The following is a 26,506-nucleotide window of genomic DNA, read 5'->3' as shown; positions in this document are numbered from 1 at the left end:
TCTTCAACAACATTGGCAGGGGCCGTTGTATTAGTATTGTGGTTTGTTGTGGCGCATAAGCTCGCGTGGTTAGCTGCGGACGATTTGTTGATATTTACTGATGCCTTGTTTGTACATAACTAATCTGGCCTCCGAAGATTGAAATATTTGTTCGGAAACTTTTGGCTCTCAGATATGAAAAGATAGTGCAGAAACACTACCACTGCGAAGTATGTATGTCACTTCTTCAAATAAGTGCGGACAAAAGCCAGCTCTCATGCGCTATATGCCAGATAATCGGTGATGTGCGTGAAGTTAAAAAAGAAAAGATGCTTTTCTTGCCTTTCCGGACATTAAGAAACAGGTTCATTGTGTAACTGCAAAAATGAGCGGCGTTCTTTTCAGCAGCCTCACTAGGCTAAGAGATGAACTTGCTTCAAGGAACGTAGTGAAAACAGACATTGTCAATTGTGCAATTTTTCTTGACTTCACCTTAGGAGACATGTGAAATGGAGTGATCTTATATTACCAGTAGATATAGATGTTAACCTATTGTGAGTTTTCTAATGCATCCACCTGGCCCATTTATCTACCTGGCCGTTTATCTCTGCATTGTACACTGTGAGGTAGAAAAGACTCCACACCTTCCACTTAATGCATCATCTGTACCAAATATAAAGTTCCAGCAAGAGCTTGTATGCGTACAACCATTTGTTTTTTAGAATGAGTCCATTCCACTACCTGCATTTTCCTCATCTTTAAGGTCCTCTTCCATCAGCTAGGTGTCGATTATATTGGCACATATCTTACGTTGAGTTTCATTATAGCGTAAATCTTCATCATTTCACAAACATTTACACCTGATTGCCAACTACGTGCCTTGTATTCGTAATGTTAGAGTACCAATAAATTATTTTGGTCATCTATATATATATGGTGGCAGAATTTTCTTGTTACCGGCTGATACTGTGATTTTCGGCTGGCTTATTCGTTGTGCTTCTGCATGGACGATATCTATGTGTAGGTAATAAAATTTTTGATGCATTGCAGCCTACTCCACGTGTCTGCTATCATACTCTCAGTGTTAGTTCAGAATAAGAGTTATGCACAATGCATTTGCTCCTGTTTTACTAGAGAGAAATTATTTGAAATTCCATCATGGAATCATGCAGTGTGCTGATAACATCAGGCAAGTTAGTGTATATATCTATGACGTGAACAACGTTTGCTGTGTAAACATTTCGCAAACACATCGACAGTACTGCGCTTGAACAGTGCTTGTATAGAGGTTCGTGGGAAATGAGTAAAATGTTTGCACGATATGCACATGTGCATCTCGTGTAATGTGCGTACACGAGGTTTAACTGAATTTATACGGTCTGATGTGAAAGGTGCGAAGGTGACCACCGACAAAAAGAGAAACAAGCTCTGTGTGTTTCTCTCTTTGCCCGTCTTCGTCTTCCTGCCTTTCACATCAGATCAACGAACACGCTCAACATGCTCAACCAACACATTCGGCTAACCATCCTAACGATGATATTATACGAGGCACACGTTGCTCTTTATGAGGGGTGTATGAATGTTACGAATCGCATATAACAGTATGTGAGGCGGGTATGAATCGATACGAAAGACGCAGGAACCTATACGAGGCACATATAAATCTATACGAGGCCCATATAGATTTAAACGAAGCACGTATACATTTATGCATGCCTCATATGAATCTATATGTCTCATGCGAATTCATATGACAGTTTTCGATAGGCGGATACAGGGATTGTACAACTACTTGACTTATATGCTGTCTCGGTCGACTACAGAAGCCACCTTGCTTATATTTGACAAGGGGCAGGCTATTGGTAGCGTGTACCCAAATGTTCTAATGTGTGGTATAATTACAAGTTTTGCAGTAAAATACGCATGCAAGATCTAGGGGGCGTTATGAGATATGTCAAGAGCGACGTAAAATTTAGCCACTTACCATGGCGTAAGTACGAACACCGCCAGGAGCAAGTTCGACGCACTTCTGGTATACACGATCAGAAATATGTAATCTCAAGTTTCGCATGCGGATCAAATAGAACTTTTGTTGGAAATTTGTTTAGTAAGTGCTCGGAAATATCAAGCTGCCGTTATCAGTTACCATTCTTGATGTCTGGGAAAATATACGTTACACAACGTTCACATTTCGTTGTAATGGGGTCCATGTTACCTAAAGTGTTTGCCGAAGTTTCACGTTACCCGCCGTGGTTGCTTAGTGGCTAGGGTGCTGGGCTGCTAAGAACGAGGTCTCGCGATCGAATGCCGGCCACGGCGGCCGCATTTTGATGGGAGCGAAATGCAAATACACCAGTGTGCTTAGGCTTAGGTGCATGTAAAGAGGTGGTGGTCGAAATTTGCGGAGTCCCCCACTACGGCGCGCCTCATAATCAGAAAGTGGTTTTGGCGCGTAAAACCCCATAATTAAATTTATGTTTCAGGTTTCTGACATAATTAGGAGCGCCACGAACACTTACAGAATCCCAGTTTTGTTTATTTTTCCACGTGTAATATGGCGTTCGCCTGGCGTTCTTAGTGGAATTTTGGAATGCGGTAAAAACATAAAAAAGAAATGGGAGATTGTTAACACCTTCTTAAACAGGACAAATAATCGCGAAGCTATACAAGAAATCGCATATCAGGATATGGTGTACAAGACCGCCAAAGAAATAGCTGATGCGTTTGCTGATTTCTTCTTTAGCAGCGAGCTACAGCCACCTGCGCATGACAATCCCGCGCCCCAGCGCCTGCCACATTCTTTCTTTTTATTTCCAACTACATCTCAGGAAGTTCTAAACATTATAAACAACATGAAAATAACCAGCGCCGGCATAGATAAATTACACCCTTCCCATATAAAATTAATTGCACCCCTAATAAGTGATGTCCTTGCAGACATAATCAACGTCATGTTTAAATCAGGCACATTCCCGCAAGAACTAAAACAAGGCAAGATCACACCCATTTTTAAGAAAGGTGACCGCTCTTTAATTTCCAATTATCGCCCCATTTGTGTATTACGTTTCTTTAGTAAGGTAATCGAAAAGCTAATAGAAAAACGTTTAACTAATTACCTTACAAAATTTAACATTCTCACACCATTCCAATACGGCTTTCGCTTAGGTTACTCGACCGAACTGGCTCTCGTTGCTCTAACCGATCAAATAAAACTCGCTATCGATGAAGGGAATTATGCAGCTTCAGTGTTTGTAGACTTAAGCAAAGCGTTTGAGAAAATAAATTACCGCATTTAATTTCGTAAGCTTGAATTATTGGGAATCACCGGCCCAGCACTCTTGTTACTACAAAATTACTTAACAGACAGAATGCAGGTAGTAACCATTTCAGCCGTTCATTCTAAAACCATGTTCACTAATATTGGCGTGCCCCAGGGTTCCATATTGGGTCCGCTTTTATTTTTATTATACGTCAATGATCTGCCTAACTGCCTGTCCTTTTCGAAATGTATACTTTATGCAGATGATACTACTATTATTAATTCCAATAAATGTATCACAACCTTAGTATCTAACCTTAATGGCGACTTACACAGCCTGCTGGTGTGGTGCCACACTAACCAGCTACAGATAAACCCGTCTAAAACGAAATTTGTTGTATTCACTTCTCACCAACGAACACTTCACTCCATTCCTCCTATCTTATTGGGCGAAAGTCCTATCCCTGCAAGTTTTTTATGCAATTATCTTGGCATAGAAGTTGACAAACATCTTAAATTTACTGAACACATAACCAAACTAAAACAGAAGATTACCTACGGGATTAGGGTACTTCTAACAGCACGATACATATTTGACCATCAAACATTACTATCATTATATTTTCATTTATTCATTCCCTCATTAATTACTGCGTTACTTGCTGGGGAAACACTTACGTAACCCATTTAAACTGATTGCAAATTCTACAGAATCAGGCTATTAGGATAATCACATTTAGCCCATATAACAACAACGCCTCATATCTTTTACGAACTAATCACATTCTTACAGTCACACAACTCGTTAAATATAATCTAGGTACCTTTTGTTCCGTCAAATCAATTACACACGATGCGACAGCTTGTTACCACAATCTTCTCTATTAAACACTAATATTACCAGGTTTGCAATAAATAGGAACTTCATTTTACCTAAAATACATACTAATTACGGCAAACAGAGCGTCCATTTTTCATCTGTCGCATTCTGGAACACAATACCATTATACATAAAAACACTTAAAATTCACGAATTCAAGAAACAACTGAAAGATTACATTCTGTCGAATACTGATGCCTAGTCCACACTCACAACCATTCTTTCAGGGTGCCTTCATTTCATTTTCAATGCCATACAGTTACGTTTCTGTTTCTGCCTCACATATACATTCGAGTTAACTAATTCTACTGTGTTCGTAACGTCATCTACGCAGTTACTTTATCAGTTGTCAACGAGATTGTGCTACAGTGCTCTTTTTCATGACATTTATGCATATGTAATTCTTCAATCATGGTATTCATGCTAAAACCTGTAATTTTTCTATGTTAACAATTTGTTGAAAACTGCTGTACTTTTGTTTTATTACGTTTACTTTGTAAAGGAGGTCCCATTGCAGTCTTTGGCTCCGGGACCTCCTCCTGAATATTAACAACGTGTAATCATTCTAATGATCTCAATAAAACCCGATTCTGATTCTGAAAGCGGGGAAGCTATTTAATTATTTTTATTTGTTTATTTATTCCTCAAATGCCCCTGGAGAGCGGTTTTACATGAGGGGTGGGCTGCTTCAAAGAAAAATGTGCTCGATGGCAGTCCTGAACGCAGTCGCACTGGAGTTCTCCGCTGCTTGTTCAGGTAGATCGTTCGAATCTCTCGCTGTACGTGGAAGAAACGAATGAAGATGGGATGATGTGCGCGCATACGGGGGGTACACAGACTTTGAATGATTGGTCCGGGATGAACTGCGGTGACCTGGCGATATGGCGCTGTTACCAATTAGGGCATGATAAAACTTGTGATATAGAATGAGCCTGGACACTTGAGGTCTCGCTTCTAGTGTAGGAAGATTCGCATTAGATTTTAGCGCTGTGACACTAGTATATGAATAGTCATGGAAGATAAATCGGGCTGCGCGGTTTTGGACAGCTTCAAGCATGTTAGAAAGATTGGTATGATGAGGGTCCCAAATTGAGCACGCGTATTGAAGTTTAGGCCTTAGCACAGATTTGTAGGCAAGAGTTTTTACCGGAGGAGGGGCAAATGTCAGATGTCGCCGGAGAAAGCCTAAGGTGTGGTTAGCCTCGTTAGTTACTTTAGCGATATGAGAGGACCAAGAAAGATCTAGCGTTAAGATAAGCCCTAAGTATTCATAACAGGTCACAGATTATATTATTGAATTACGTAAGAGATATGAGGGTGCTACATAAGAATGCCGACGACTGAAAGAGAATAATGAGGTTTTATTTATATTTAATGACATTAACCATGTCTTACTCCATTTTTCAGCTGTTTGTAAGTCACGCTGCAGGACAGGGATGTCTGAGCTATTGTTAATGGGTCGGTAAATAACACAGTCGTCCGCAAATAGGCGTGTGTTAGAAGATATGTCATTAAGAAGGTCATTAATGTACATTAAGAAGAGGAGGGGGCCAAGAACAGAACCTTGAGAAACCCCAGAAAGCACAGGAGGCAGAGGGGATGAAAAGTTATTTGCGAAAACGAACTGTTGCCGGCCGGTCAGAAAGCTGCGCAACCAATTATAATTTACCGGATTGAGATTCAGGACTGAAAGTTTCAAGAAAAGACGGTTGTGGAATACCTTATCAAAAGCTTTCTCAAAGTCTAAAAACAATGAGTCTACGGGTACATTAAGGTCTAATTGCGAACTGATGTCATTTATAAAGAGTGCAAGTTGAGTATCGCAATATAAATTCTTAAGAAATCCGTGCTGACTATGATGAAATAAGTAGTTAGAAATTGGAAATCTCATGATGTGGGAAACGATGACATGCTCCATCAGTTTGGAACAAACGCTGGTAATTGAAATTGGCCGGTAGTCAAGACATGACGCTGAAGAAGCGTTTTTGGCGACTGCAATGATCTTACCTGTCTTCCAGTCCTGCGGCACCACTCCAGATGAGAGTGACTGTTGAAAAATGTGTGATAAGGTGACACTAGTGACATCTTTTGTATTTTTAAGCACTTTCGCGCTAATTTCGTCAATGCCAGCCGATGAAGTTAGCTTCAAAGATTCTATTAGTCTGCAAATGCCATCAGGTTCAAACATGATGGCTGGCATGAGAAGATATTGAGGGTTAGGGAAATAAGGAAGATGGCCTTCAGATTCTTATGTAAAAACTGAACAGACTGTTGAATTAAGTGCAGTAGCAAGTTCAGTATCACGGATAGGGACGCCATATTGGTCAAGTATTTTCATCAATTTCTTTGGGGATAGATTGACAACCTTCCAGAATTGACGAGAGTTATTACGTAGCATATCAGGAAGTGAGGTTAAAAAGAATGATCGCTTAGTTTTGTTAGTTTGGGACGGAAAGATTTTGTCAAGGCAGCGGTACTTTTTCCATGCGCGTGACATGTTAGATTTCTTGGCGATACGATAAAGCCTTTTCTTTTTATTCTTCAGGCGTTCTAATGCGTTATTAAACCAAGGGGATGAGTTGCAGTGATGGTAGGAATATGGGCTTTCGTTAGTTCTTGCATTTTGGATTTAAACATTAACCAGTTATCTCCAACGGAACGACAAGGGAACGTTTCAAGAAAGGAATAACTGAACTGAGTTAACTTTTCATTGAACACGACATAATACCCTCTCTTGTAGAGCGTTATGATCTTTCTTATTTTGGGCGGATATGCTATATGAAATTAATAAGTAGTGTGAATTACAGCATGATCACTAAGCCCGGACAAAAATGCTATCTGAGAAAAGTTGTCAGGATGCGTGGTGAACAAGAGGTCGAACAAGCAGGACGATTGATTGATATGCCTTGTTAGATTGAAGATGAGCTGAGAGATATCAAACGTAAGACACGTGTCAAGAAATTCACTTTCTGCATTGCGCTTCAATAATGTTTGTGCTATGTCAGACCATACTATTGTTGGAAAGTTGAAATCGCCGAACAGAATGATTGGTGCGTTAGGAAAAGAATGTGCCAGAGCGCAAAGTGTCTCATGGAAGCATGCAACAAAGCTTGAATCGGCATCAGGGGGACGGTAACAAGATCCGAATATTAAGGGTGGGTGAGAATTTTTAGGGCACACAAACAGTATTAACAATGGAGAGGAGATATCAATTTTGAAACAACGAAGGTTGCGGTTAGTGGCTATTAACACTCCTCCTCCTCGCCTCACATCACGATCGCAACGGAATATATCGAAGTCGTTTAAGGCATTCTGAATTTCGGTGTTAATGGTTGTGTTTAACCAAGTTTCCATTAGAATAAGAACGTTGCTATCTGTGGTGCAAATAAGGTTAGAAACCGGGTCGAGCTTTGGCAGAATGCTTCTAATGTTGGTATATAAAATCGAAAGAAGGCGTTTTCTTTGTTATTCACCAGGATCATTCTTTAGCTCTAATAGTATTTGGATTACTTTGTCCGTATAATGATCATATACATTGGTGGACCTGTCCATTATTCACCTGCTGTGACGAAGCTTATCATGTTTGCCTTGTGGTTTTGCAACTGCAACAAGTTCTTTTGCGTGCGAGCTGCGTGTTTGGTGAATAGTCTGGTGATACACTGAAATCAGTATTTTTCAGTTTACCCCAGTTTGTCAGAATGCGCTCTTTAACTTTGAAGTGCGCGAACTTGGATTTTATAGGTCTTGTTTTGTTTACATCAAAAGAGCCAAACCTGTGAGCGCGTTCAATGTCAACACGCTGGAAATCAACGTTGAGCTTCGTTTTGCAGAGTTCATTCACCAAACCCTCGGCTTTGTTCCAAGTTTCTCCCGCGTTGTCGGTTATGCCATAAAATAGAAGGTTTGATCTGCGGGCATTATCTTCGTAGGCATCCATTTTTGACGAAAATTGGGAAAGCTTATCTGCGTTTTCGTTTGCGACAGATTCAACGTCATCTAACTTTTCTTTCAGTGCGGGAACGGACGAACAATCCTGCTCAATTTTTAGGAGGCGGTTCCGAATTTCTTCAAACGCTTTGTCATTTTGCGACAACTTGGCGTGGACATGTTTTATTTCATTTAGTGACGATGACTGTCCTGACTTCAGTTCTTCAAGCGCGGTCATTATTTCGCCAACTGCTTCATTACCAATTGTTTGACTGGATGCGGAACGAAGAGTAGGCCCTGGGTTTAGTTCGACATCGCCCGACAGAACTAACAGCGATAGAACAACCTCGGCACAGTCATGTGCAATGCATAAACAAAAGCGTGGGCTCGGCAACGCTATGAGCACAGGGTAGCGAGTACGGGGGGCCTATAAAGAAAAGCAATTCGTTTCCTGCACGGCAAAAAAGGCGATGAGTTAGAGCGAAGCCCACCGCAGTTGCATTGCCGAGCCCACTGAAGAGCAGTTCGAGCACGCCGCGCCTTTTATCATCTTCGCTTGATGCTGTTGGCGATCTGTTGGCTTGTGATCCAAGAGGCCCGTCCGGTGCGCAGACTGGATGCTCTGAAGAACACACTACAGGACTGCTGTGCAAGGGCGCGGGCAATCGTTCTGCTGGTGACGGATCAGACGGGAGAGGGGGTAAGTCCAAGGGAAATGAACGGTGAATTCTCGGTACTTCGGGTCCGGTTAAGGCGTAGGCAGACGAAAAACAGGCCTGGGCGAGGTTGACTACCACCTGGACGGCAAAAAGGCGATGAGTTAGAGCGAAGCCCATCGCAGTTGCGTTGCCGCGCCCACTCCAATTAAGCTATTGATAAGGTTTTACGTGCCAAAACCACGATCTGGTGATGACACGTCGTAGTGGGGGACTCCGGAGATTTGGATACCTGGGATTCTTTAACGGGCACCTAAATCTAAATACATGGGTCTTTTCGCATTTCGCCTTAATCGAAATGCTGCCCACTTGGCCGGGATTCGGTCCCGCAACCTCTTGCTTAGCAACCCAACATCATAGCTACTAAACAACCATGCCGAGTAGATATTTACCGTATGGCGACATCTAGTAGGGGCTACGTAATGGGCGATGTATATGCAAAGTTGAAAGTGAATTGGTTAATTGTGTACATGCCAATGACTTACATACGCAACCGCTATGGGGCCTTACGATGGCGTCCTACGTACGACACACAATTTAGTGTGTTGCCCTGGCAGGACTACAAATGCCAACTAGATCAAATTGAGCGAAAATAAGTGGAACGTTATGGTAACCGTCTTTCACGAAGGTAAAGGCTTTCGAAAGAAATAGAGATTTTGTGACAAATTTGTTAATCACGGGTTAGTAAGTCTCATACGGCTGCTATCAGGGATGTTTTTTTTAACTTTCCGACACAGCTGTTGATAACACAATGCAGATATTTGACGGAAGCGGAGTTCCTTACCAGGGCAATTTTTGCTGAAATATTCACGTTCATAGTAGTATTATAAGCATCCAAAATTACTAGCGAACTCTCTTCCCCCCCCCCCTATTTTCATGCATCATACAAGGTTGCTATTTGTTTTCTCCGGTATCCTTGGTGAACTAAACTAGGTACCTTGTTTATATGTCGGGAAAATAGGGTGAAAGTTAACGACAATGCGTGCGCAAAGTTCAAACTGCGCAGAATAATTACGGATTATATTCGCAATACTCTTATCGAGAACGCTCGAAATGAGCAGCTTCGCTGGAAATAGCGTAGTTATTCTGCAAGGCTGCCTGAAAGTGTGCACTGTAAAATAATTTACACCCTAAAATGTGAAAAACAGTGTAAATCCGTCTGTAACTCACACCGTTAGGGTGCCCGTTATATAGATAACACGCTAAGGGTGTGAGGTATAGACATAATTACACCATTTTTCACTTTTAAGGGTGCAAATTATTTTACAGTGTGCTGAATTTTTCGCTACTAGAAGTACTCCGCTATTAGAAATACTAAATACGGCTGCTACTACTTCTGATTCCTCTTCTACTAGTACTACTACGACCACCTTCTGCTACTACAATACATCTACTATTAAGAAATTCCCCAAGTTATGCTTCGTTATTGAAAAATAATCTTTTTCATCTGAATGATCACTGGGTTTGAGAGTGGGTTGATATACCGGTTCACACTTACGCGCATTGACCGCCCTGATACCGTCATGGTAGCAGTGAAATGGGGCATTCTTTATAGCTGCGAAATGAATCATGTGTTAGGGCAGCTTTTTAGATTGCTCAAAGCACACGTTTCCAGGCGCGAAAATAAAAGCTGTGACGTTGATCGGCTACAACGTCGGCGCATACTGGGTACTGCAAGTATTCACATAGCGCACCAACCGTTCCCGGGTTCAAGCTTTAAGCTATCGATGCTTCGCGACAGAACTTTATGGTGAATCGCATGTTGTTTCGATATTGATGCTTGCCTTCGGCACACAATTACTTCGTCGCTCTCGGTGTTTCGAGCGCAGCTTCACTGTAATCTGAACATTGTGAGTGGAAAGCGCTCACACGCGATTGCACAGGCACGTACACCCACACACAAACGTGTGGACACGCACGCACGCTCACACACATGCGAACGCACATAGATACACACACGCAGCAGGCGTGCACATACTCGAACACGCAGGCAGACAACACACACACACACACACACACACACACGCATGCACGTCCACAAGCACTGACGCTTGTACGCGCACACCCACAGAGACACACCGACGCACACACACAGAGACAGGCAGCGCGCCGGTGATCTGGTCGCACATGTGCGGTGCGAGGATGCAGATGTCGAGTGCATCGTCCCGGTGACAGTTCCTTTCACAGCTGCTACGGGAAACGGCTAAAATCAAAGCCCAAACGAATCGGCTGTATTGTGCTCGGGTTGCTGGCACGCTATCACCCTTGACATGTTTTTCCTTCATTTCCCTTGCTTTAGTCTGGCGTATATAAGGTGTGCTATCCAATAACCCCGCAGGGGCGTCTGCGTCAGCAGGCGTTTGGTGTGTTTCGACACCACGTATTCGAGCACATGAGGGTTGGACCCTCCCGCGTGTAGCCGTGCGCGGCTTAGCCGTGTCTGGGGAAAGGGGGATCCTGGGGGTTGAGCTGATGCTGGGTGTTTGGACCTATAAGGCCTCCCTTTGCTTGTAAGAACTCACTCCACTGTGTAAACTGTGATGGGGATCACGCTGCGTACTCGCGGTCGGGCCCCTCCTGGAAGAAGGAAAAAGAAATTGTAACTATAAAAGTAAAAGAGAATATATCGTTCAAAGAGGCACGAAGGCGGGTAGCATATCTGCCAAAGAAAGGCTTCGCCGAAGTGGCGCGTCAGGGGGAAGCGTCACAACGGCCTCCGGCGGCTGTCCGACCCACAAGCAGTGAGTCGGCAGTCACGCCATCTGCCCCCGCGGCGGTTGCAGCTAGCGCTGCTCCGTCAACCGAGGAGAAGAGACCATCGATCCCGAAGGTGGGCGCAGCAGAGGCTGCCTCAACCTGCCAGGTCCCTTCCTGCACTGGCAACGGCCGGGGCAGCCAAATCCGCCAGGGAGCCCCATCGATCTCCGGGCTGGTGGGCGCAGGGGTCTTGCCCTCGAAGGCGGGACTCTCCCTGGTAACTTCTCGCTCGCAAGAGCACGTGTCCGGCGCCTCACAAGAGGCAATGGACACTAAGGAGCGGCGAGGCTCCCTCGAAGGCTCCAGTAAGGGCAAGACCCCGATTACAGGGCCTCGAAAGAGCTCTGTAATCTAATCTCTGAAATCTCTGTAATTAATACTTCTGTTTCCGTACACACAGCACCTATTTACTTCAAATATGGATACACAGATAATACAATGGAACGTCAGAGGTCTTCTTAGAAGCCTTGATGATGTGCAGGAACTCATCCACAAACACAATCCAAAAGTGCTCTATCTACAGGAAACACACTTAAAATCGAAACACACAAATTTCCTCCTACAGTATGTTACGTTTCGCAGAGATCGCGATGCTGCTCTCGCATCATCGGGTGGTGTTGCCATTGTTATTCAGAAAGGCATAGCGTGTCAACGTTTGCAGCTACAAACGCCCCTTGAAGCAGTGGTGGTTCGTGCTGTTATCCTAAACAAACTTATCACTGTGTGCTCGCTCTACATACCCGCACATTACAAATTAACTAAACATGAATTTCAGTCCTTCATAGAATAGATGAATTGCCAGAAGCTTATATTGTTCCTGGCGATTTCAATGCACACAACTACCTGTGGGGCGACTCTCGTATAGATGCGCGAGGACGACTTGTTGAACGATTCCTTTTCTCTTCTGGTGCGTGCATTCTGAATAAGAAAGAACCCACATATTACTGTCTTGCCAACAAAACTTTTCTTCACTTGATCTCAGCATAGTTTCTCCTTCTATTCTGCCTGAACTCGAATGGGAAGTTACAAACAATCCTTACGGAAGCGACCACTTCCCCATACTGCTACGAACACCCAAAGAAAACGAATATCCACCACAGGCCCACCACAGGCTCCTAAGTGGAAGATTCATACAGCTGACTTGGAGAAATTCCGAACTCTCAGTAGTATTTCATGGGATGACATGTCCTCGTAAGGAATTGATGCTGCTGTGGAATATTTTACAGCCTTCATAATAGATGCCGCAACTAAATGTATATCACAAGTAAATGGCTTGGCATGCAAACGGCGTTTCCCGTGGTGGAACGACGACTGTAGGATTGCTCGTAAGAAACAGAACAAAGCGTGGAGGTTGCTACGTGCCTCTTCCGCTGCGGAGAACCTGTTTAACTTTAAGAAAGTGAAATCGCAAGGCAGGCGAACACGCCGACAGGCTAGAAGAGAGAGTTGGCAGAAGTTTTTAGCCGGTATCAACTCCTATACAGATGAGGCCAAAGTCTGGAACGGGGTTAATAGGATAAAAGGGTGACGAACATATTCACTTCCTTTGGTAAACACACAAGGTGAAACACTGAAAGATCAGGCAGACTCACTTGGGGAACACTTTGAGAGCGTGTCGAGTTCACGCCATTATTCGCAATCCTTTTTGAAATACAAACAAATAGAAGAATGTAAGCCAATAATACCAAAATCCAGACAGAATGAACCTTATAACCGGCCTTTCAGTATTGCTGGGTTGAGAGCTGCCTTGAACAGATGCAAAATCACTGCACCGGGACCTGATAGAGTCATGTATGACATGATCAGAAACTTGCATACTGACACCAAACTTACACTACTCACACTTTTCAACGCTATTTGGGCTACGGGATACCTCCTATCCACATGGAAAGAAGCGATTGTGGTCGCTGTTCTTAAGCAGGGTAAAGACCCTTCCTTGGCGGCAAGTTACCGTCCGATAGCTCTTACAAATTGTCTTTGTAAGTTTTTTGAAAAAATAGTTAACCGCAGACTTGTACATTTCCTTGAACTCAGCAATATACTCGATCCCTTTCAGTGTGGCTTCAGAGAAGGGCGGTGCACAATCAATCACATTGTGCGCATTGAAGGAAACATTCGCGACGCCTTTCTACTACGTGGCGCTATGGAATCTTGAGAGACTTGTCGAGAATTGGCATCCGTGGCAATATGCTCCTCCTAATAGAAAGGTATTTGTCTAACCGTACATTCCGTGTGAAAGTCGGCAATGTATTGTAGCGACCTTTTATACAGGAAACTGGTGTACCTCAAGGAGGTGTACTTAGCGGCCCGCTCTTCATCGTGAAAATGAACACCCTTCGTGCTTCATTACCGCCAGTCATTTTTTATTCTGTTTACGTAGACGACATACAGATAGGGTTCAAATCCTGCAACCTTACAGTATGTGAGAGGCAAGTACAACAGGGCTAGAACAAAGTGTCGAAATGGGCAGGAGAAAACGGATTTAAAGTGAACCCCAACAAAGTTCTTGTGTGCTTTTCACAAGAAAGAGAGGTCTCATTGCAGAACCCAGTATGAAAATGTATGATCAGCGAATTCGTGTGAACAAAGAACACAAGTTCTTAGGCATCATACTTGATTCCAAATTAACTTTTATTCCACACATAAAGTACCTCAAGGTCAAATGCATAAAAACAATGAACTTACTTAAAGTGTTATCCCACACAACATGGGGCCGCGACAGGAAATGTTTAATGAATCTTTACAAGAGCCTCATTCGATCACGGTTGGACTACGGTGCCGTGATCTGTCATTCTGCAGCCCCAAGCGCGCTAAATATGCTAGATCCGGTACACCATCTAGGAATCCGACTGGCCACTGGAGCATTCAGAACAAGTCGCATTGAAAGTTTATGTGCAGAATCAAATGAGTTGTCACTTCATCTTCTGAGAACATACATCAGCCAAACATATTTTCTGAAAGTCCACTCTAATCCTCAGCATCCATGCTTTAATACCATTAACGATATGACATATGCTACACTCTTTCATAATCGTCCCTCCGTAAGACAGCCTTTCTCGCTGCGTGTGAGGGAGCTTAGTGATGAAATGCATGTCCCACTCCTCGAGCTCCGCCTAATGCATCCAGCCAAGCTGCTACCTCCTTGGGAGTGGCAGCTCATACAATGCGATGTATCTTTCGTGCAAGTCACAAAGCATGCTGCAGAGATTGAAATCCAAATACATTTCCGGGAACTCCAGTACAAGTACTCCTGCACGGAGTTCTACACAGATGCATCGAAGTCACACGACGGGATGTCCTATGCAGCCGTCGGTCCATCCTTCTCGGAATCCGATGTACTACATCCGGAAACCAGTATCTTTACGGCTGAGGCCTACGCACTGTTGTCGGTTGTAAAGCATACAAAGAAATCAAAACTCCAGAAATCAGTTATATATACGGACTCCCTTAGTGTTGTGAAGGCCTTGATGTCATTCTGTAACCACAAAAATCCGGTAATTAATGAACTCTACTCTGTACTGTGCAAAGCATATATATCTAACCAACATGTGATTATATGCTGGGTGCCTGGACATAGGGGCATCGAGGGTAACGTTCTAGCGGACCAGATGGCCACATCAATTTCAATGCATGCAGGTAATCCTAATGCTTTGGTCTCTGTTACAGACCTGAAGCCTTTCTTAAGAAGAAAACTGCGAAACTACTGGCAACGCTTGTGGGACCTGGAAACAAATAATAAGCTGCATGTAATAAAGCCACAATTGGGTTTCTGGCCTCCTGTAACAAAATCCCGCCGGACAGATGTCCTATCCTGTCGTCTAAGAATAGGACACACATTTGGCACACATAACTTTTTACTCACGGGAAACGAGCCTCCAACCTGTGGTAGATGCGGGGAGAGGCTGACCGTCCTCCACGTCCTACTGGAGTGTCGGGAAGCCGAATCTGAAAGAAAGAAACATTTTCTCTTAGCATACCGGCAGCACATCCCCCTTCATCCTGTTATGTTACTTGGTCCAGAACCACTCTTTGACACCAATGCAGTCAGGTTTTTTGAAAGATGTTGTGTTGCATGTTATTAGCCCCACACTTTCGTAGCGCCTCCTCTCTTCGGAGGATGCCGCTGTGATAATTATTTTGAATAGCACATGCATCTAGGCCCTTGTGGTTCAAGGGCTCTGGCAAGGCAGTAGTACTGTAAGCAATTTAACATCTCGCATATATTATATAATGCATCATTCTTAATGCATTTTAGTGGTCAGAGTACACGTCATTAATCATTGCCGTAATTTCTTTACGTGTACATTTTATGCAATTTACACCAACTCTTTTAGACCTCTCTACAGCCACGTCACTATAAATTCACAGAACCCATCAGACCACTGCATATTCATTACCACTAGCATGGCGCTCTTTGGCCATACCTGGCCCTTGCGCCTCTAAACCTCAAAGATCATCATCCTTACCAATAAAAGCAGTTAGTCAGCTCATGTTTGTACGTGACTCCCTTCTTGTGGCCGTCTCTTTGCGCTATTGCCCTTATGTTTCAAGGGGAACCAACCCACGCAAAAAGGAGTATTGAATGAAGCAATAAAGTGCGCGTCGACGTACAACTTGCCTATTGCTCATGATTTACTGATGGTTTACTCATGATTTACTCATGGAGACGAGACAAAATGCACGGCCCATACCAGCCACTGTGTCGTCGCGACTTTTTTCTTTGAGTGCGTCTTTTTGCGCTGTCAATCATGATTCCGTTACGATTTTCCCAGTACTCAAATATTATGGAGTATATTAACAATTACTTTCGCCTCCTGTCTTCACAAGGGCGGTACGCATGGTCCTTCTTGTGAAATCGGTTCGAACACTCGAAGATAGAACCAAAGGACAAATGATATGTGACAGCCCGGGTCCACTAGTTGCGTGCACACAGCCTCATGATAACATTCCAAGATGAGCAGAATACGTGTAGTATCCTTGAATTTGGTGTTGCATTATCAAAGCAATTTTTGCGCACGGGATACATCTGTTGCATTGTATTGCAGTGGAAATTCCTTCTGTATGCTTCCGCTGAAGTTTGAGAAGTAGTGAACAATTTCTCAGGGTACTTCAAGTTGCTGAGAAACGAGGGTCTCTGGAGGTTACCATTTCGTAGAACCACACCTATGGAGACTGCCATCCGCAGAAATATTTGAGGGCACAAAGAGCCTCTGCCATGGCTTCGTTTGTTCAAGCTAGCGTGATGAGTCCTTCTGCTTATATCGAGGTGGATTCCTTTGCGATTATGGAATCCATAGGAAGGACGGCAGACGTAATCAACGCTGTCACAGATCTATGCACTTAGAATATTTTATACAAAATGAAGTGATGAGGATTGCGAAAATCTAAGCACGACCTCCATTTGCCTGTTGCCGGAGACGGAAAATCACTTATCTCCGGGAAAAGCCTGCTATAAATCTGCATTACATTTAATGCTAATAGTAGAGAATATCATAAACAAATCATTACTGTTTTATAGATTTCACATTTTAAAATAGCTGATGAGATGAGAATACACCAGACGACTAATGCTGAAATTATAGCAGACGACAGTATTTGAGCAATTTTCGCCTAATTATGTGCACTGGTGTTTTACTTTTATTGATAAAATACGTAGATAAATGTTTTATCCGATAACCTCAATGAGCATTAAAAGTAACCCTGCCATTTGTTTTTCCGACGGTAGACATTGATCTCCAATTGGAAATGGCTGACTGCCAGGAATACTTCTAAAAACGATAAAAACACAATTTAAACTTGATGCCAGAGAGTTTCCAATCAGCCTTTAGCGCTTATTCTAATGCCAACATCCAATATGAAGTGAAACACTGGGCACAAAATGTATCATGAGAAGCCAACGAACAAAGACACTAAGGACAACATAGGGGAAGTTACTTCAACTTGCTAACTGAATTAAAGAAAACAAAATTAATGGCAATGAAAGTGGATGAAAAAACAACTTGCCTCAGCTTGGGAACGATCCCACGTCTTCGCATAAAGCGTCCGATGCTCTAGCCAATTGAGATACCGTGGTGCCATTTCCCCATCCACTCTCTTGGGTATTAATGTGTTACTACAAGAACTAACCTTTGGAGTGTTAGCCAGCGTCACCACTAACAAAACCTAATTATCATTAATTATCATTTCTTTATTTCAATTATTAGGTACAAGTTTCTTCCCCTACGTTGTCCTAGGTGTATTTGTTTGTTGGCTTCTCATGATAAAATTAATAATAATCGGGCCCAACGGTGAACCAACCCCCTTTCTTCTCGTCCGTATGGACAAAATGATAATTCGAAGTTAGCACTCCACCCAAATCCCTTTTCACAATATCTAATCTAATGAAAAATTATCGGAATTATCACTCATTTAAACACTAAGTTTCGATGAGTGAAATGACCCCCTCCTCCTTCTGGTGCTGTCGTTTTGAGGGAAGCAGAGGGGGAAATACTGCGGTAGTTCATGAAACGGAAGCGTTGGGAAAAAAAAAGATCTGAAAGCGAAAAAAAAAACACGGACCAGTTTGCCGCCGTATCCATAACCTGAACATGATGTGGGTATGGTGTACAGGTTGAGCTACGCTGATTATGGCGCCCCGTGCTACTGTTTTGGTTATCTTTTGTAAATGTAGTAAACCAGTCGTTCCAAGATCAACTAGTACCGCTCACTGCGGGTGTGGAAAGCTGTTTCTACTGCAATTACTGTTTCAAAAAAAAAAAAACTTGACTCTCAAACTTAGCGATCTGTACGAAAGAACAATGAGCTTCTGCAGCAACAAAAACGTAAAATGTCTCATGCGACGTGCATTGGTCATTTCTATGCGCTGCATAGACTAAATGTTGTGCACCGTTATGCCACCTATCTGAATGTACAGAGGGCCATCTCTGGACTGGAACATTCTCACTAAGTGCAATATAATAGTGTTAAAGCAATTTTCAGCAAAAAAAGAACCTTTCTCACTGCGGATAAATAAGGTATGCAAAGTTAAAGATTGAAAGAAAGGTAGAGCTCTATGAAGTGGACAACTTATTTTGTCGAACTTGCCTCACAATGGCACGTCGCTACGAGATAATGGTGAATGGTTGCTGAGAATTGTCCGTGAGCCCAACCACCACAAAAACATTACGCGGATTTCTATGGCACGCCCGAACACTGTTGATCCGTCCATGCACGATCGCATCTACCATGACCTAGATTAATCAAATAAAGTAAAACTATTCAAAGAACGAGAGAGTAGGAACAAACCCTAATTTCCTGGATCAACGATCGCTGCACTTGCCGAACACGCGCAGCTGGATGCTGGGCTATGCCCGCGGGATATTCAGGACTGGTGCTTCGCAGTCAGTTAACTGTCGCTGCTGACACTTTCCATTTGCCTGGAGCACTTTCAGGTGAGACATTTAAGTTGCAGCTCATCGCGCGTCACGCTCGCAAATATTTTGTTTGAAAAATATATTAGCACCTACTATTTCGCAACTATCATAATTTGTCTCGTATGAAAACACTAGACTCGGGAAGCGAATTTGGCGGGTGGATCGCATCTGTAATGGCTATGGCCCTTCGCCTTCGCACCAGGCATACTGGTGCATACTGGTAGTAGAATACTTTTCTCCCTATTACCCACTTCCAAGGTAATTCAAGGTGCCTTCTAACGCCAACAATAATAATAATAATAATGATAATAATAATAATAATAATAATAATAATAATAATAATAATAATAACCATATCCCTTCTATAACACTCAGTTGGATGACCATACAGTGCAGTGATTTCTTCGCATACTACATTGTAGAATGAGAATGGGCGACAAGAAATCTGCTTGAAATAGCAAACATGATAACAAAGTTGCTGCCAACGAAGCAAAGCTCTTGAAATCCGCTTTTAGGGCACCACAAAGTTTTCAAAGCCGCTGCAGAGTACTATAACTATGTGAATAGTCGGTAGGCTTCGTCGCAAAGAAAAGTCTCAAGAATGTTAAGTATCCTTATCGCCAGCCAGCGATCTTCACGCGTCTGCTACGTGTGAGAGGTCGTACCGACCTTGTCATCGTTGCCTATCCACAACCGTGATCTTTTCATTGCAGTCGCCATGATGCCGTCATCGTGTTATCGTGTGTCGTCTTCAATGACTTTGTCATGCTGCGGCCGTCATCGCTGATATCTTCGTCCCCAGCTTCATGCTGTCGTCTCGCCTCACCTTTTTTTTCGGTCTGTCATTACCTCCGGGAAGAAAAAAGAAACATAGAGATGAAGTATTTCTTTTTATGTGCGCAAACTGAAGCTACTGCAGTTATCATGCTGTTTATGCAGATTCGCTGAGCAGAAGCATAATAAACAAAATATCAGTTAATATATTCGCACTTCGGAAGACGTACCATAAGCAGAAATTCCTGAGGCAGCGGTAAGGCGACAATGGCAAAGTTGGACACATGAGGACGAATTTGATGCATTATTTTTTTTAGCCTGTGACCTCAAATACCGAAAACGCGTGCGTTAAATGTGATAACCGACAAGTGCTTAACATTTACTATTCTTCTGCTATTTGTTTGAAGGAAAGCAATTACTGTACTTTATTTTTTAAAAACTACGCACCACAATGCTTTTAGAATCTTCACAATGAAAATATTGCTCGTTCATCAAATACACGGAGGCGTGCGAGTCAATGTGTCAGCTGTAAAGAACATGTTGCAACGCAGAATGTTGCGTCAGCGGCCTTGAAATTCTGTCGCGAATCCCTTGTGATAGAAAAACCTTATTACCACTGACGTCTAGGCTAGACGTTTAGGTTTGTGGAGGATATATTAGCCAGAGAAACATCTTTAACTAGATTATGCATACTAACGCGACAGCGTTAAGGAGCTCGTGTCGCAGAAGAGCTGGTGTCGTCGGCGTGGGCAGCGTTGGCCGTGAGCAAAAAGTGGTGGAAGGCAATTCATAAACAAAAACAACTTGCAAGATGGGCTGGGTGGGAATCAAACCAGGGTCTTCGGAGTGTGAGACGGAGACGCTACCACTCAGCAATGACTTCGATGGTTCAAAGCGGGACAAAAGTGCCTCTAGTGAATGCGGCGTTGCCTTAGAAACGTGCCGTAGAAAGTTATACTGCGGTGTATATCGGTAATTATGAGCATGTGAATTACAGAAGTCGCAGTTACACGTGTAGCGAAGTACGTTTCCGCTACATTTCTTCTGCGCTTGGCGCACACGCAGAGCCATCTTGCGGCAAACACAGAAGACCCCCTCCTTGCAATGTACGGCGCTGCCCCGACAGGTGGCGCGCTTCTCCCCTTCGTCTCGTTTGAGCGCATTGGGGCCGTGCGTGGACCGGTACGAGGATGCCCCAATACCCTTGCGTTTAATAAGTTTTCTCGCTCTCTCCCCTTCCAAGTTCCAGCGTGCGTCACTCGAACCCTCGTGTTTAGGTGACGCGACTCCTTTTTCCGCTCACAGCGCGATTCCTAGGTGAAGCGTCCGATGCGGGACGCCTTTGACGTGATCACTGCGCCGTAGCGCGTCTGGTGGGAAAGCGTCCCTGGCGATGTGTGCCGTGATGCTGGCGAGGAGTCATGCGTCTTCGTGGTGCTCCCAAGCGAGATAGAGGACGATCCCATCGAGGCGTCAGCCCCATGATCGCGTCGGCCTTCGTGGCACATCGCGGCCCGGCTGTCTGTGTCGATCACGACATTTGGCTCGCGTAGATCGTTTCTCCCTCCGAGACACCGAGTTCTCTGGTTCGTTCCGCTTGCTCAGGCGCACGTTTTTTCGTTGTGTGACTCAAGAGCGTGGCGAGCGAATGAGCGGGCGGTGCCAATGGGGTGCGATAACTGTATCGTGTTCCACTCTTGAAGGCGAAGCTTAAGCGTCCCCAAGTTTTTTTTTTTTGCGCTAGTCTATTCGGTATGTCTAATCATTTTTATCATTTTCGGAAATACAGGTTGACAGTATTTAATGCCCACTCACTTTGTGCGTGTTCTGTTCCATTTTTCTTTTGTTTAGGAGTACTGTGTCACCGACGAGGGGGCATGGTCCCTACAAGCATGTTACAGCACGCGTCCAATCATGATGTGGTCGTACTGCTCGTTGCTCTCAGCCTATCACAATGTAAGTGTGTGGGTTCGTACGTTTGAAATAAATATTTCTCTATGCGTTAGAAAGAAATCTGGTGTTAATGTTTACAACCCTGTCCGGCAGGCAATAAACAAACGATGCGAGAGACGCCTGCCGTATGCACTCTAACCCATATTTATTCTCCTCTAACTTTCCTTCTCATATTAAGAGTCCCCTGTGAGTAATTAACCTAGGTAAACGTGTTGCTTCACAGACTCTAGAGTCTGACTGGCGATCCTGAACTCTTGTTCCCTTGCCAGGCCATTTGTCATTACCTTTGTTTTCGGCATATTATGCTTCAACCCCACTCCTACATTTCTCTTTGTTAAGGTCCTCAATCATTTGTTGTAACTCGACCCCCGTGTTGCTGACCAGGGCAATGACATCTGCAAAGCGAAGGCTGTTGAGATATTCGCTGTTGGCAGTTTAATTGCTTGAATACTTCTTCCAAGCATGCAGTGAATAGCATTGAGGAGATTGCGTCTCCTTGGCTGGCCGCTTTCTTGATAGGCAGCTTAATATCTTTCTTGTGAAGGACCAAGGTGGCTGTGAAATCTTCGTAGATATTTCGCAAGTATTCACGGAAGCCTTCTGTACAGCTTGATTACGTATTGCCTCTGCTAGTTTGTCGGATCACGGATTACTACAGATTACGGTATGTCTACTGAATGAAATGCATTTTAGCAGTCTATGAACGCCATATAGAGAGGCTGATTGTACTCTGGAGATTTCTCAATGATCTTATTCATGACGTGGGTGTGATCCATTCTACGGTATCTCTTCCTGAAACCAGCATGTTCTCTCGGTTGACTGAAGTCAAGTTTTGCCTATATTCTGTTAGGAAATTGTCTTCGTGAATATTTTATACAATACGGGAGGTCAGCTAACGGGACTACATTTTCAATTCGTTGAAGTCTATCTTTTTTATAGATTAGTATAATGTTCGCATCCTTCCAATTATCTGGCACACATGAAGTTGTGAGACATGTCGCATAAATGGCTACAACCTTGCCAAGCATGATGTCTCCTTAATTTTTGCAGAATAATCGACTGTTGTTCTATCTTCTCCTAGTGCTTTTCCCTATTTCAATGTCTTCAAGGCCCTTCTATCTTCATCGCCAGTTATAGTAGGAACCTCCGCAACCTCTTCATTATTACTTCGAATGGAGGTATTGTGGCTGCTCTGAGTACTGTAGAGGTCAGTATAGAGTTCTTCTGCTGATTTTGCTAAACTTACGAAATTGCTGGTAATATTACTCTGTTTATCTTTAGCTGCACACATCTCGGCTTGTCCTGTGCCAATTTTTCTTCTCACTGATTTGACGCTGCATCTATTTTTTTACTGGTTCCTCAGGCTTCCTCACCTTATAATTCCGAATATCTCTTACTATCGCTGTGTTGATCCATTTTGAGAGTTGTGCCGATTCGATCTCATCTCCTGAGTTGGACACTTTCATTATTTGTTGTTTCTTTATTAGGTCCTTCCTTACTTGGGAGAGCTTACTCACTGGTTGACTCGGTGCCTTACCTCCCACTTCGAGTGCTGCTTCTAAAGCCAGCCAATTTACGGTTTCATTCATTAGCGTCATGTCATCTTGATCTCTCTATTTTAAGGCTGCATGTATGCTTGCAAACACCAGCCTGAATCGGTCGGCTTTTACGCTTACTGCGTCTAGGTTGGCCTGCTTCTTCTTGACCAATTTCACTTTTCCTCTCTTCATATTGAGGTTATTCCTACTGCTCACTGACGTATGGGCACTTCATTTTACCATACTCAACACTTATAGACATTGCACTCTGCGGGGAATTTCAAAATATATTAAATCTATTTCATTTCCTCGTTCACCATAAGGGCTTTTACAGGTCCACTTTTTGTTCCTACGATTCCTGAAAAAATTGTACATTATTTTCAGCTTATTCCTTTCCACGAATTGTACCAACATCTCTCCTACAGTCTGCGTAGAATCGACGCCATAGGTGCCAACTGCTTGCTCACCAGCCTGCTTTTTCCCCACTTTGCAATGCATTCGCCCATGGCTACCTTAACCTCAGTTTGCACTGTTCTGATCGCTCATTCAACATCTTCATAAAACTGTTCTATTTATCATCATCGTGAATGGAGGTTAGACTGCGCTTGATGAATTGCCACTTATTCATGCTCCATGAGCTTTGTGTTATCGTGTGCCTTAATGCTATGGACCATATTTGTAGTCGTTATTTCCGCATTGCTTAATCCCCTCTTCTTTACTGCTATTACGTGCACAAATTTTATTTACAATGTATTGTACTTTTTTTTTCTTTTTCATCTGGTTGTGTATACACTGTGGGAATTTTTCGCCCCCCCCCACCCCCCTTTACACAATGCCCTACGGGCCTGTAAGGCACTTCAAATACATAAATAAATAGGCTTGTACTAGATTTATTCTATACCTCCTATTTAGTTTTATTACGACTACTGATACCCTGTCATTATTGCTGTAGAACTCATCAATGTTGCCCGCTATGTCCCCATGGGTTAGGAATCATACCCCGTATTCTTTTATATCTGGGAGTTCTTTATAGCAGATGACGTGGCCGTTAGTCAGCCTTACGTGAGCCTCATCAATTCTTCTAACCTCATTCAAGCCAATGACATTCCACGCAATATCTAATAGTTCCTCAAAGAGCCCTGCTAAGCTAGCTTCACACGAGAGTGCTTGAGTCTGGAATATCAGTAAACCTGATGATCAGTTAAATAATATAGCCGCCCTCGGCATCATCTGAAAAACTACAAATGCTCTTAGAAACTGTGGTGGTGCGCCCTCAAGAAAGAAAAGCCCAGTTAGGCTGTTATAAATGACACGCATTTGCAGTGGTCAAGGAAGTACGTTTTTCATCTCCAAGCGTACAACGCACCGAAACATTACTTACATTTAAGCAATACTGCCACCATCAAAAATGCGCGTTCATCTCAAAATTACATTTAGAAACGATGGAACCCAGCCTTTAAGACGCAAACACCAGGAGAGTGGTGTCTGCGTCTGGTGTTTGCCTCTTAAAGGCTGGGTTACATCGTTTCTAAAAGTATGTACGAACAGGCCCAGCAATAGACTCTGCTTCAAATTACTTTGATGTCAGCACTGCAATCAATCTTACCTGCGTCTTAGCTTCACATCCAAAAACCTAACCCAATATCATATATGCTTGGCGTAAAAGTACATATTATATTATATCTTTGCCATACTCCAAGCTTGCTAGCACATTTCGAGGCATGAAAGCGAGAAAAGGTTCTCTGTTTATTTTGATAGTACGCTGGATTACCTGCTTGCTTTTCTTTCGCGGAGTTGCTTCTGCAGTTTCTAAAGTAAATGCAGACAGAAGAAGGCGTTAAAGTATACAAAGTGTTTCGTTAATTTCTATGTGTAGCAGCAGCAGTTAACTGCAAATCGCAGGTGCTCCACCACGTTTGGAGAAGTACAGTAACTAGGAAGAACAATATAAAGCTAAGAAATAATCAAGTAATGAAACGTATAAGAGATGCGAACTAGTTTTCTAAAATTGAACTTAAAAAGAAATATAAATTTTAACTAAACTTAGGATAAGCGCCGTATTCCTAATAAAGCAATAAGGAGACCAAGGTTGAAGAAAAGTCAATATGGCAACTGCTGACAGCACGGCGCACATCTGCGTTACTGGTGCGATAATCTTCAAATTCATCTATGGTGGTGGCTCGCGCTGGGTCAATTATCTTATGTGTTTGTGTAACCCAGCCCCGGATAGTTATTTGCTGCAAAACTTGAAAACGGTAGTGGTTGCAGAATATTCCTTCAACCATGGCTGTCACATCTCACAGGAACATTAATATGCGTTTCAATAGAAGGTAGCTACTTCTCTTTATACCTACATACATTTTATTCATCTGTTGTTGGAATTGTGTCGTTTTTGCTAAAAATCAAGACCCTGCGCTCTGTTCAACCCTCTTGCTCTTGTTATGTGAAGAAATCACAGCCCCAGATGATAAATCATGCGCACTAACTAGACCTTAGCACTATATTTCTAATATCAATTGCAATTATCTATAAAAGTTCGAAACATTTCAGTGCTTGATTCTTCATTATGGAAACGCACTTCGGTAGTATTCTTTTCTCCTTCTGCAATCTGCAGAGTTCGAAGGAAATGAAACGGAATATCAAGTCAGCAACCGATATTAACGTAGTGTAAATGTCACTTTGGTAGCGCCGATACAACAGCACCAGTCTAAGGGCTCCGGCAATGCGCCTACATATAAGCATAGGCACAAAGTATGGGTGGCATCTTTTTAATGACGCTAATATAGTGAAAACACTTACAAGCAGAAATCATGGTGTGTGTTGCCGCATCATTCTGCTTGCGGCTCAATACAACATGTGCGCAGGCCATACGTGTTCTATGCAATAAAAAGCACATTCTCGGCATACTTTAGATTCTCAAAATGGGACCATGTGATATACATGGGTCTGTTATCTGTCTGTATGCTATAGTTTGCTGTATTTTTCTTAGCTGGCAGCTTTGTCTGTTCTCCATCTGGCACTGTTCTCCTCGGCCATGTGAAACACATGAATGGGACAAATGAAGACTTCGAGAGTCCTTTTTTAATTTTAATTTATTAGAAGAATTCGGTGCATTTAGCAAACTATCTTCTGGCGTGTTCAAAGTTAGCCAAAGGCTTTCTGTATGTTAAAAAAAGAAGCAAGTAATGTACAACAGGATGATGACCCTAGCATTAAAAGATGTTCACAAATTGGACAGAAACACCGGTAACTGCTATAGACTTTGACTTTAGTTTGGGAAAAATACCTGCAACATTCTCTGTGTGTGAGCG

General features: G+C 43.1%; 1 protein-coding gene across 1 annotated transcript in view; it reads left to right on the top strand.

The window, feature by feature from the left end:
- The first annotated feature begins 21,349 nt into the window (after window positions 1-21,349).
- LOC126538746 (L-lactate oxidase-like) overlaps window positions 21,350-26,506 on the top strand; it is a 46,315-nt gene continuing 41,158 nt past the window's right edge. Inside the window, exon 1 of the mRNA XM_050185482.3 lies at window positions 21,350-21,660. Coding sequence (XP_050041439.3) covers window positions 21,459-21,660 — 202 coding nt within the window. The 5' untranslated portion in view covers window positions 21,350-21,458. The remainder of the gene's footprint in view (window positions 21,661-26,506) is intronic.

Source organism: Dermacentor andersoni, chromosome 8, assembly GCF_023375885.2.
Source record: "Dermacentor andersoni chromosome 8, qqDerAnde1_hic_scaffold, whole genome shotgun sequence".
NCBI classification, from domain to species: Eukaryota; Metazoa; Arthropoda; class Arachnida; order Ixodida; family Ixodidae; genus Dermacentor; species Dermacentor andersoni.
Note: the sequence above shows the minus strand (reverse complement) of the source record. Positions and strands in the feature narration are given on the sequence as shown.